The 12,710-nt window shown below is 35.0% G+C and overlaps 1 protein-coding gene across 1 annotated transcript in view; it reads left to right on the forward strand.

Moving 5' to 3' along the window:
- LOC117910091 (probable sphingolipid transporter spinster homolog 2) overlaps positions 1 to 12,710 on the forward strand; it is a 48,841-nt gene that overhangs the window by 16,046 nt on the left and 20,085 nt on the right. The window contains exons 6-9 of the mRNA XM_034824146.1: positions 8,437 to 8,511; positions 8,729 to 8,831; positions 8,908 to 8,973; positions 9,970 to 10,051. Of these exons, the coding sequence (XP_034680037.1) occupies positions 8,437 to 8,511; positions 8,729 to 8,831; positions 8,908 to 8,973; positions 9,970 to 10,051 (326 nt within the window). The remainder of the gene's footprint in view (positions 1 to 8,436; positions 8,512 to 8,728; positions 8,832 to 8,907; positions 8,974 to 9,969; positions 10,052 to 12,710) is intronic.

The raw sequence follows: 12,710 nt of genomic DNA on the forward strand, positions 1-12,710 counted from the left end.
GGACTGTTTGAAGAACATAGTATGATTCGACTATCCCTGTTGGTATCCTTGGTTCTTAATCACCTTTGCAAATCTATCAAACCATGCTCTGGGTGATTGCTTGAGACCATAAAAAGATTTTTTCAATTTGCATACCCTGGTTTCTTCTTCTTTCTTACAAAACCCCGGTGGTAGCATCATAAACACTTCTTCTTCCAACTCACCATTCAGAGAGGCATTCTTGATATCAAACAGATGGAGTGGCCAATCGAGGGTTGCTGCTAAGGATAAAAGAACTCGTATAGTGTTTAGCTTTGCTACTGGTGCAAATGTTTCGGTATAGTCAATGCCATAGGTCTGAGTGAACCCTTTTGCAACCAGGCGGGCTTTGTATCGTTCTACTGTGCCATCCGCCTTATATTTCACTGTGAATACCCATTTACAGCCCACTTGTTTCTTCCTTCTTGGCAAATTCATCACTTCCCAAGTCCCATTTTTTTCCAATGCCCTTATTTCTTCCATCACTGCCTCTTTCCATTCTGGAATATCCAAGGCTTCTTGAATGTTTTTAGGAATTTGGATTCTATCAAGGTTAGTTGTAAAAACACGACACTTTGTAGAAAGAGCATTATAAGACACAAATTTCGAGATAGGATGGAGAGTACATGAACGAGGTTGTTTCCTAAGAGCAATGGGTAAGTCATCTGTTACCTGATTAGAATTGGAGCCAGACTCCTGAGGGGTTGGAACTATCACCGGTTCTGACTCTTTTAGTGCTTTGGAGATGAGTGTCTAATTGAACTTCGATTTTGGCCTCCTTGAGTAGACAAGTGTTTCCCTATTTGTCTGTAATTCCGTATCTCCCCCTGTGTTTAAGTGTCCTTCTGTATTAGGCGAAGGGGTAGATATAAGGCACGGAGTGGATTCAAACACAGCAACATTGAGATAGTCAAAGGTTAAGGGTGGTCTAGTTTCACTCATGGACTCCCCCCTGAAGCGAGTGGTAGGGAGTATGTTAAAAAAATGTGATATCTAAACTAACATATAGCTTCTGTGAAATTGGGTCATAACATTTGTAGCCCTTTTGTGTGGAAGAGTATCCAAGAAAGACACATTTAAGCGCTTTGGGATCAAATTTGTTCCGCTTAGGTCTGTGAGTGTGGATAAACACAGTGGACCCAAAGACACGAAGTGGAGGATGTGCATCGAGTCTAGAATGAGGAAAAAACTCTTGAAATTTCTGGAGGGGTGTGACAAAAGATAGGACCCGACTAGGCATTCGGTTAATAAGGTATGTGGCTATCAAAATGGAGTCACCCCAAAATTGTGAGGGCATGTGAGATGTAAACATCAAAGCACGAGCAACTTCAAGAATAGGTCTATTTTTCCGTTCTGCAACCCCGTTTTGCTGAGGGGTGTCAACGCAAGAACTTTGATGTATAATACCATTTTCTTGTAGATAAGTGCTCAAGGAGTGATTGAAGTACTCAATACCATTTTCAGTATGACGAATTTGAATTTTGGTGTGAACTGAGTTTGTATCATAGAGTGAAAGTTCATGAAGACTGATTGAACCTCAATTTTATTAGTCAACAAATATACCCAACACAAGCGAGTATGATCATCAATAAAAGTAATAAACCATTTTTTATGGGTCCTATTAGGGGTACTTGAGGGTCCCCATAGATCACCATGAATTAGAGTAAATGATATGGATGGTTTATACTTAGATTTAGGAAAAGACGCCCGATGATGTTTGGCAAGTTCACACACTTCACACTGAAAATCCAATGAAGTTTTATTTGAACATAGTGAAGGAAATAAATGTTTTAAGTATTGAAAACTAGGATGACCCATCCTTTTGTGCCATAACAAAAGCTCACTATCCTTAGGATGAGATGCAAAATTACAAATAGTAGGAGTGCACTGTCACGCACATCGGTTTCGTCGAAGTAATATAGATCCTCACGTTCCTTAGCACTGCCAATCGTCTTTCCCGATGATAGGTCCTGAAAAACACAATGAGATAGTAGGAATTTAGCTGAGCAATTAGACTTTTTGGTTAACTGGCTAATAGACAGCAAATTGCAAGATAAATTAGGTACATGTAGGACAGGGTTGAGAGTAATAGACTCAGAAATACGGATACTCCCTTTGCCAGCATCTGGGGATAAAGTACCATCTGCAATTTTTACTTTTAAATTACTGGCATAGGGAGAGTATGTAGAAAATAAATGATGAGCATCAATCATATGATCAGATGCACCAGAGTCAATAATCCAGGGAGTAATATGAGACATGGTGCTAAGTGCTGTCAGAAAGGTACCTTTTTGGGCTAAAGAACCAGATGGCAAAGTGTTAGAAGACTGACCAGAGGCTTGGAAATTAGAAAAAAGCTCATATAATTTCGCAAGCTGGTCGGAATTAAACCCCACACTAAAAGTTGATAGACAAATTTTTGTGGGTGTTTTGTTTGCTTGGGTTTTGGTGGAGGCCTGATGACTATGGGCTTTATTGGGCTGTTTGGGCTTCCAATCTACGGGCTTGCCATGTAAAGTCCAGCAAGTGTCTTTAGTGTGACCCAACTTCTTACAATGCTCACAATAAGTCCTCTTGGACTGTCTTGGGCTTGGCCCACTAGATCCAGCAGCATGAGGCCCACTAAATCCAACATGAGGCCCACGTCCAGCAGCAACATGAGGCCCACGGGTTAAAAGGGCTGAAGCCTTAGGCCCAAATGAGAGATCCAACATCACTCTCCTTCTGCTTTCCTCTCGTTGCACCTCAGAGAAGACTTCTCGGATGGAGGGCAATGGCCGGCGACTGAGAACCCTGCTCCTGACGTCGTCAAGCTCGCAGTTTAGCCCCGCTAGGAACTCGAAGACCCTCTCGTTCTCCATCTTCTTGATGCGCACACTGTCACCCGTGCACTCCCACTCCTCTTCGCAGTTGAGATCGAGATCTTGCCACAAACCCAACATCTCAGTGTAGTATTTCGTGACTTCCCGATCTCCTTGCTTCATGTGCTAGAGCCGCATCTTGATTTCAAAGATTTGGGAAGCATTCTCGGCATCGGAATACGTTTCCTGTATAGCATCCCACACATCCTTTGCCATCGGGAGGAACATGTAAGTCTTGCCAATGGCTGGCTTCATGGAGTTAATCAAGCATGAGGTGATAAAGGAGTTTTCGGACCGCCATGTTTGAGATGCTGCTACATCGGTTAGAGGTGGTAGCCGAGTTTCGCCGGTAAGAAGCCCTAACTTTCCCTTTTCGTCAATAACGAGCTTGATTGCTTGCGCCCACTCTCTGTAATTCTTACTGTTCAATTTTTCAATGGTAAGATGGAGTGGGGAGTTGTTGAATGCACCAATGAGGCCCATTGAGGAGTGTATCTCCGACACTCTTTCATGGGTTGTCGACTGACTGGACTCGTGGTTGTTTCCTCTTTGGGCAGCCATGTACTGATTAGGGTTTTAGAGCAAACACTGCTCTGATACCATGTAGAAACTGAGAATCTTTCTAATATTCATTCAAAATTGTATTTTTTATATAAACGGATCCCTATTTAACATATACACAAGAGAGCAAACAAAAAAGGAAAAAATACAAATATGGAAAAATTAAAATCACACAAATTACCCACAATTGGGGCCTCAATCTTTCCCTTAATATCCTACAAATCACCATTCAAATTATACCGGATTTCCACATATTGTAATCATCATCTTGGTATGCCTTAAATCCAATTGGTCATATTGGTTCAAGAATCTCTAATCCATCAAAGAGTAATACTTGAAGCTCAAGATCCAACTACATACATTCACACTTGTACTGCAACTCACTTAATGCGACACAAGTTGTGAAAATCAGTTATAAGTGAGACATGATACTAATGTTCCCCATCACCCTTCCATTTAGTTCATAACTAATTGGGAGTTGAGCGTTAGTTCTTTATCTCATGGTATAATCAAAGGTGATTAAGGGCATAAAATTTATTATTATTGAACAAAATGATCTTTAGGATTCACATGGTGAGGAAGTAGCAATTCATTTTCTCACCTTCATTTTTGGTCACTTAGCACATGCAGTATGACGTATAAGCTATGGTGGACTACATTTTCCTCGAATGGAAAAGTGCATATCATTGACTCTTACTTTGTAAAGATCTTATTTGAGTTGTACAAAAGTGCTGAACCTGAGTTCCTTATGCGCTCACCACCCTAGACATCTAAATAAGGTTCTCAATCTAACTATCATTATAGGCATGAAATATAATGGGTTATCCATTAAACCTCATCTTGGATCTTACTAAGCTGACACTTTTAGTTAATTAATCTAACTCATTAACTTAGCGGAATTGGTTAAATGTGTTTTAACTTTGCTCACTTCCCAAGAAGCGCTAAAGGCAATCATTTAAGTGAGTGACCCAACCTTTGCCTATTGATAGACCTCTAATATGTGTTCTAACTTACATGATATATGAATTAAATAATCGTAAACATATTTTGAATAACATCAATTTAAATAATATCCTAAAGTTGCAAATACAAGGAAATAAGTGACAAAATGAGGAGAATACATCAATCACATCCTACGTAATCCCATTGCCCTAACAAGTGTCATATATGCTTATTTCCTAATAAGCTTAGTTAAAGGATCCACTACTATGCATTTGGTAGGAATGTATAGTCTAAGACCACTTTGTTTTTCGCAACATCTCTAATGAAGTGATATTTCACATCAATGTACTTAGTTTTGTTGTACTACGTAAGGTTCTATTTGGATTAACTTTTGAGAAGCCAAAAGCTAACCAGTTTGGCTAACTTTGTTAAAAAAGCTTATGGTTTGAAAAAAAGTTTAATATGAAAATCAAGAAAATGTTATTTCTTGTAAAAACTCTATTTTGGCTTATGCAGGAAGTTATTTTATATTTAAGTAAAATTTTAAAATATCAATGTTATCTTTTGAAAATTATGGCTTTGGCTTTGGCTTTAACTTTTAACTAAAATTAAAAACAAAAAACTATTCTCAATGGGCCTTAGGGTCTTTGGCATAAGCAAGTGCAACCATGCTATCACAATGGATTGCAAAGAGTTTGAGGCATGTGTGACAACATAAGATGCTAAAACAACCTTGATGTTTTAAAAGGCTAAAGGTAGCTTTGAGGTGTTTTGCTCAAACGAGGGAAGGTGTAAGCCTTGAGGCATAACATGATATAAGCCTCAACTTAAACAAAAAGAGAGAAAATGACCTTGATGTTTTAAAAGGCTAAAGGTAGCTTTGAGGTGTTTTGCTCAAACAAGGGAAGGTGTAAGCCTTGAGACATAACTTGATGTAAGCCTCAACATAAACGAGAGAGAGAGAGAGAGAGGGGGTAAGATTTTTAAATCTTACCCTCGTTTAGATTTACTACTATGTTCTTGGCTGCCATATCCTCTTTTTTTTTTTTTTATTTAATTATTATTATAAACAAATATATTTATTCAATAAATGGTAAATTAAAAGGAGGATGAGCAATCCTTTCAAAATGTGTAATTGTCGATCAGACATGTATACTACTCCACAAAAACTAAAACTATTTGCATGGATAATAAGTAGAAAAAGCAATGTGCACGTATAAAAAACTTATGCACCAACTGGTTTGCAGCTTGATTGACCTAATGAGGAACCCAAGATAAGGGGCACCCACCTCTCTAGCAACATATAGAATTTTTTGAGATCCAATTGTCACTCCCATGATCCTCTCCCTATAAGACACCTAAGATATTACAATAGTTGAATCTCTCTCTATGGTTAGGTTGGGTAGACATAAAGCCTTGGCCTGCAGCAAACCTCCAATAGTGCTAGTATCTCTGTTGCAATAACTGAACCCATTCTTGTAGGTTTAGTGTAAGCTCTCGGTACTGTACCTAAATGATATCCACACCTAATTGTCCAGGATTACCCAAGGAACACTCATCAAAATCTAACCTTATTGAATCTACTGGCAGAGGTAACCAATCAAGCATGGCCTTTTCATTTAATCTTTTTAAGTAGCAAACATTCTTCCAATTTAATAATAGAAGATTTAAAGGAATCCTAGCAAAAGGCTCAACGACTAAGGCCTAAAGGGAGGAGAAAAAGTAAATCAAATTCCAAATGGCATCCACGTATTTCTACACATTGTCAAATATCCCAACATTTCTCTTCAACCATAGAAACCATATTGAGGATAAGACAACCACTCACCAAAGAACTTTCCCTTTTAGGTGACTGTCAAAGCCCTAGAAAGAGTTTACCAACATCTTTCCTATGCCTCTAGAAGGCACTAAATCAATCATGGAAATATGGAACAATTTAGGTCAAAATCCTAGTCCACTTCCATACTCTTTTTTTTTTTTTTTGTCTTTTGATGGGTCATATATATATATATATAAACAAAAATAATTGGGATATTAATGACAAATACCGCATGAAATTTTGTGGCATAAACCAAAAATGGAACAATAATGATATTTAACAAGTCACAAGATCATAATTTTATTAAACTTCTAATTATTTATTGTGCACAAGTGATTAATGTTTTTATTCAAGTTAATCCATGTGCAAAAATACAACCACATATTCAACATATTGAATTTGGCATTTTTAGACATCAAAAGATTAATGCTAACAAAAAGAACATGCTTTTATAAAAACATTGAATTATATAGCTTATTTTCAAAATATGCATTATTGTGGATATATTATAATGCCTTTCTGAAGTAGAAACGGTGGATCACCTTTTACTTCATTGTGTAAAGACGCGGGCCTTGTGGAATCTTCTTTTCTCCCTATTTGGTGTGGCTTGGGTTCTCTTTGGTTCAGTGAAGGAAACTCTCCTTGGGTGGCATGGAGCGTTTGTGGGGAAAACCCGTAAAAAGGCTTGGCAAATGACCCCCTTATGTATATTTTGGTCAGTTTGGAAGGAAAAGAATTTGTTAGCTTTTGGGAATGAGGAGCTTTCTCTTCAAAGACTGAAATATTCTTTTGTATGTAATCTTTGGTCTTGGGTTAGGGTGTTTATAGTTTTGTGCCCTTCTTCTCTTGTTAGTTTTTTTGAGTGGCTAGGCTCTAAGTAAGGGTAGGTGATGTGTTGTTTCTTTTCTCCTCCCTTGGTTTTGAGCCTTTGGGCTACTTTTATATACTCCCTGTATACTTAGAGGGTACTATTTTGGTGCTTCCTCCTTCCGTTTAATATAAGTCCCTTTATCTATCAAAAAAAAAATGCATTATTGTGGAATCTAAAAAACTAACAAATAAAATGACCACATCAATATTCATGAAAAGTAAATTAGTTTAGACATTTTGTCATGCCACTTTTTCATAGTCTGATATTAGCATTGCAATCACATAAATTCTAGAGAGCCAATTAAATCATATTTGAATTTGTGAATTGCAGCTGCACGCATTCTGCTGCAGTGCACCTGCTGAGCCTGTGCATGTGGCTTATGCCCTCCTCCCCTTCTATTTTTTTTCTTTTTTTCTTTTTGAAAAGCATGTCATGCTTAAAGAAAAAAAGCTGCATAGAAATATCACAAATTTTATGCGTCAACATCTAAATATCTTTCGGAACCATATCAATTTTATCTTGTATTATTGTACATAACATTCAGCATTTAAATGTCTCTCAGAAACACATGATGCTTATAAAAAAGTTGCTTCTTAATATCTCAGGATATTAAGCAAAAAATATGCAAGTATTTTATACAACATTTTACATCATCAAGCAGGAAAGCATCGTAATACAGCTCTGATACCAGTGTTAGGGTTTGAACGCCAAATCATTCATTATGACATAAAACAAATGCTTATTACTTTGGTGCCTGCAGCTCTGATTGATGGCCCAATATCAGAAAGATGCTTCAAGTACTTCTGAAATCTTATGATGGGTTTTTACCACAGAATGGCTAAAACCAGTTCACCACACAGAGTCTGAACAGTCTAATCTACCCTTTTTTTTCTTTCTTCTTTTCTTTTTTTTTTTTCACACTCTTTTTTGTAGTAGGGGAAAGTCTTCTTAAGAACTTGGAATCTGTAGTGAGTGGTTTCTGGAAGATAACCATCCCCAACTCCAACCCCTACAAGAACAAACCACTGATCATCCATATGACAGGTTGGTTTGGTGGGTGAATCAGACCCTTGGGCAACTAAATTTAGGTCCAAGCCAATTAGCCAGAAACCCAATATGTTCAATGTAGTAGCAGACAGATAGCACTAATGAAACATCGTTTCCTATAAAAATAAATACAGTAATAAAGCAGCTTTAAAGTTTGTGATGAACATTTATTTGCAAATAGTATCTACGTTTTATTTTCTAAGGAGGATATTGCGCTTTCTGGATCCTTGTTTCTGTGTTTATCACTAATCATTCTATTCTCTTTTTATTCCTTTTCATCTGTATTAAACCTGTGTGATACCCTGTCTTTGTATCAGAAAACAGCCTGGCTGGCAATATTCTACATGTGTATACCATCTGGAGTTGCAGTCGGCTATGTTTATGGTGGATTGGTAAGTTTAACTGAACTGATGTTGTAGTCATGATTCTTTTGTCTTCTTTTGTACTGATAAACCACATATTGATTTATTGTAATGGTGTGCCCGTGATCAACCTATTATTCATGTCGTGTTTGTTGACTCTTTTCTTTTTTCCTTTCCTTTAATTTGCCATTCCTTTGATCTTATTTTCAGAGACCAAATAAAACTCATTTTTGGTCTTCATTTATAGGTTGGAGATCATTTCAGTTGGCGTTATGCATTCTGGGGGGAAGCAATTTTGATGCTTCCATTTGCTATACTAGGTTTTATTATGAAACCTTTGCAGTTAAAAGGTGCATATTAGTTATGCATTGATTTGTGCGATCTTTCTAGCTTTTCCAGCTATTTCTCAACAATTTATGGACACAGGTTTTGCTCCTGCTAAATCAAAGAAAACACAGACAGCTGTAGAGACAATTGCCCAAGAGGGTCAAGGTACTATCAGATTATCTTCTTTTTCCTCTATATCTATAATCGCACATCAAGAATCAATGAATTGCTTTATAATTTGTTATTGTCAATTAGTTGCATAAATGCATTGATTTAGAATTTTGTTGTTTTTCTATGACACTTAAGATGCTATTAGAAGCTCAGCTATTTCTTTTTCTAAGATACTGGGAATTTTTTGAGACTAGTCAAGGAATCACAACTGCTGCTAAAGCTAGGTTGGCAGGTTGAACTGAATGATTACTACACTCATAAAAGATATCAACTGTTATCGCAAGGATTGGACAGCACCGGAGGACTCCATCCCCCTCTTCCCTACCAGGACTCATCTGTCCTTCTCAATCCACCAACTGAAACCAGGCCTACTCAAACTATTAAACACTTCATGTGAAATAGTTGCTCACAGAATCTTACTTTCTGGTCAAGCAATTGCTTCCAAAATGATGGAGTTTCAATCTTTTTTCAGTTTCTGAGTAGTTTCTTGAAACTCTGCAAAAACTTCCATGCTGTGGGAAAATTCAATTTCTAATCTTTGTTTATTAAAAAAAGTTACATATAAGGTTAGCATAGTGAATTCTTACTATTCCCTAAATCATAGGAATGAGATGTGAAGGATATTCATACACCAACAATCAAAATATACTCATGGAAAGTTGGTGGTGGACATCTTTTATTCAGAAAATGTGGACAGATTTTCCCAATGATGCTGTTTACAGATGGGATCCATGTAGATATCAATCTATGTCTAATAATAAAGTTATCACCTCATGGTTTCCAAAGTATAAATTACTTTCATGGTAGCAAATATATATTTTAAAAGCATGCATTGTTGTGGTTCTCATGTCATTTTCTTTGGCTTTGGCTTTAACCTTGTAGCTAGTTGATTGAATGTAGTTGATCATAACTAGGAATTATGTTTTTATTAGCTTCTTATATATAATCTCTTTCTTTGCCATAGTAATTTAGATTAGATACTTCATGCAGATACAGAGGCTTTGAATGGTAAAGATGGTGCCTTGTCCATGAAGGCAGATTCCAAATATCAAAGCTCAAATACACCTTCCGGGTGAGTTTTCTCTTCCCTCACTTCATAATATGTGTTATTCTGATGGGGAACAACATGGAAAGCATCCTATGAAGAGTTATGGAGGAAAAAGAAATATATTCAACAAAAATAATTTTAGTAATCTTAGTATTTCATAGTTTTAGTTCAAGTATATTTTTATTTTATTAGAATTGGTTTTAATTATTAGTTTTTAATCAAAATTTCTGTTTTTTATACTTTATTTTTGGTAGGAAAATGAATTCTACGAGTCTATATAAACCTATGTAGTCTTTTCAATTTTGTGAGTAGTATTATTAAGAATATAGTAGTTATTGGTGAAAGAAGGTCCAAAGAGAATCATATTTTACACTTGCAACAACTCATGAGGGTTATTCGTTGGGAAAAGTTGTACATGAATTTGAAAAAAGTGTTTATTTATGATTCCTTATATCATACCTTGAGGCTTTGTTGTAGCATCTAAGGGTGTAGACCTGATCCTTCAAAGGTAAAATCTATTTTAGAACGGCCTTAACCTACAAATTTACATGAAGTTTACAGATTCCATGGCCTAGCTTCTTTCTGCAGGAGATTTATTAGAAATTCCAGCACAATTAGAGCTCCTATAAAAGACTTTATGAAGAAAGACAAGGTTTCTTGGACTATGGCAGCAAGCAAAGCCTTTGAAAAAGGGAAACAAAGGATGACAAAAGCACTTGTAGTTCACCTATTAGATTTCTCTAAATTCGAAGTGGCAGCAGACACTTCTATATGGGAATTGGAGGTGTTCTCAGCAAAGAGATGCATCTAATTGCATTCTTTCGTGAGATACTAAATGATGCAAGCGCTTCTTTAGTGGCAATATTGATTTTGTTTGATAATCAGATCATGACACTCTTATTTGCTTACCACTAAAGCTTAAAGGAAGAGATTGAAGGTGTATTTGATTATCAAATTATTAGTTATAACAAATTCTTAGTCAAGTGGAAAAATTGCCCTCTTTCTTGTTATACTCAGGTTACTTCTCTTAAATTTCAATGTCCTGATACTTGTATGAAAGTATCATCGGTTTCACTTGTTGGAGTTGAGCTTTTCCAAGTCAAGGAGAGATGATAGGGAACAACATGGAAAGCACCCTATGAAGACTCATGAAAGAGAAAGGATATATATATATATATATATATATATTTTTTTTTTTAAATTAGGTTTAATAATTCTAGTATTTCATAGTTTTATATATATATGTATATAAAACAATAGTATTTCATAGTTTTATTTGGAGTTTGTTTTTATTTTATTAGAATTGTTTTTAGTATTTTAGTTTTTAATAAAATTTATATTTGTTTTAGTTTCTAATGTCATTAAGAAAATGAGTCATATTCCTACTAGGAAATAGACTTAGGCGGTGTTTTTTTTTTTTTTTTTTTTGTCTGAAATATGAATGGACTTGATTTTGGCTTAAATCTAAATAGAGTTGAATATCATTAAGTGTTTAGGTTATTTATTTTTTATAAGTGTCTTAATGTTGGTAAGTGTTAAATTGTTTATTTTTATTAATGCCTTAATACTTTGAGGTGTTAAATCTATTTATTTACATGTGTAAAACTTTTACAAAATTAATTATAATATTTTTGTTCTTACTTTAATTTGAAAAAATAGTAATTTAACAAATTACCAAATATCCCAAAATATCATGATTTATTTTCATAATAAAGATTTTATAATGATACCTATCAAAGAAAAAAAAAATTATAATGATTAATTATGTAATTAGTAGGAAATTGGTGATTGGATAATAATTAGGATTCTAATTATTCTTGGTTGTTAAGAAATTGTTAGAAATTTCTTAATTTAACACTTGTTTTTATGTAGTGTATTCTCATATTTATGAATTTGTAATTGAACTATGTGTTATGTTGTTGAAATTAATTTATTAATTCTTGTATTTTTAATTTGGGAAAAGTATCAAATTATAACTCTGTATTTTTCAAAATTAATTGGAATTATTGGTTTCGATGGATAACTAGATGAGTCTAATAAAAAAAGATGGATAACTAGATGAGTGGGAATTATGTTTTAAGGTTCTAATTAAAAAAATTAATTTGAATTAAGAGGAATTAGATTTGAATATAATAACAAAGCTAAAGGTTCAAAAGAGAAAGGAAGCGACTTTTTCTATTAGATAAAAGGGGAAAAAAAAAAAATTGACCTTTTTCATTACGACAAAATTGTCTTAAAAAAGTGATAAGTTAACAAATGAATGACTCTATATAATATAAATGTCTCAAGTCTTAAAGCAACTTGCTTTAAGATTTAAGGTAAAAAATACAAAAAAAGGAAACTATACCTTAGTCTTATTAGAAAAAGGAATTCGAAGCGTCTATATAAACCTATGTAATTTTTCAATTTTATGAATGGAATTGTTAAGAATTTGCAGCTATCTAGCTTCTTAAGGTGTGATTTCCTTCCCGAAGTGTGATTACCTGGGAAATCCAATGTATGATTGCCTAGGAACCTTGGCACAGTTGCCAAGGACCTATCTTTCCTTTTCTTTTTCTTTATCTTCTTTCATTCCTCATCTCATCTTACAACAAAGGAAATCTTCTATAGTGCTGAAAATCTGAAGATCATGCATCACATTCATGATTGCATATGCAGTTATATGGGTTTTGAAACCATTGTG

Source organism: Vitis riparia, unplaced genomic scaffold (genome assembly GCF_004353265.1).
Source record: "Vitis riparia cultivar Riparia Gloire de Montpellier isolate 1030 unplaced genomic scaffold, EGFV_Vit.rip_1.0 scaffold586_pilon_pilon, whole genome shotgun sequence".
Classification (NCBI taxonomy): domain Eukaryota; kingdom Viridiplantae; phylum Streptophyta; class Magnoliopsida; order Vitales; family Vitaceae; genus Vitis; species Vitis riparia.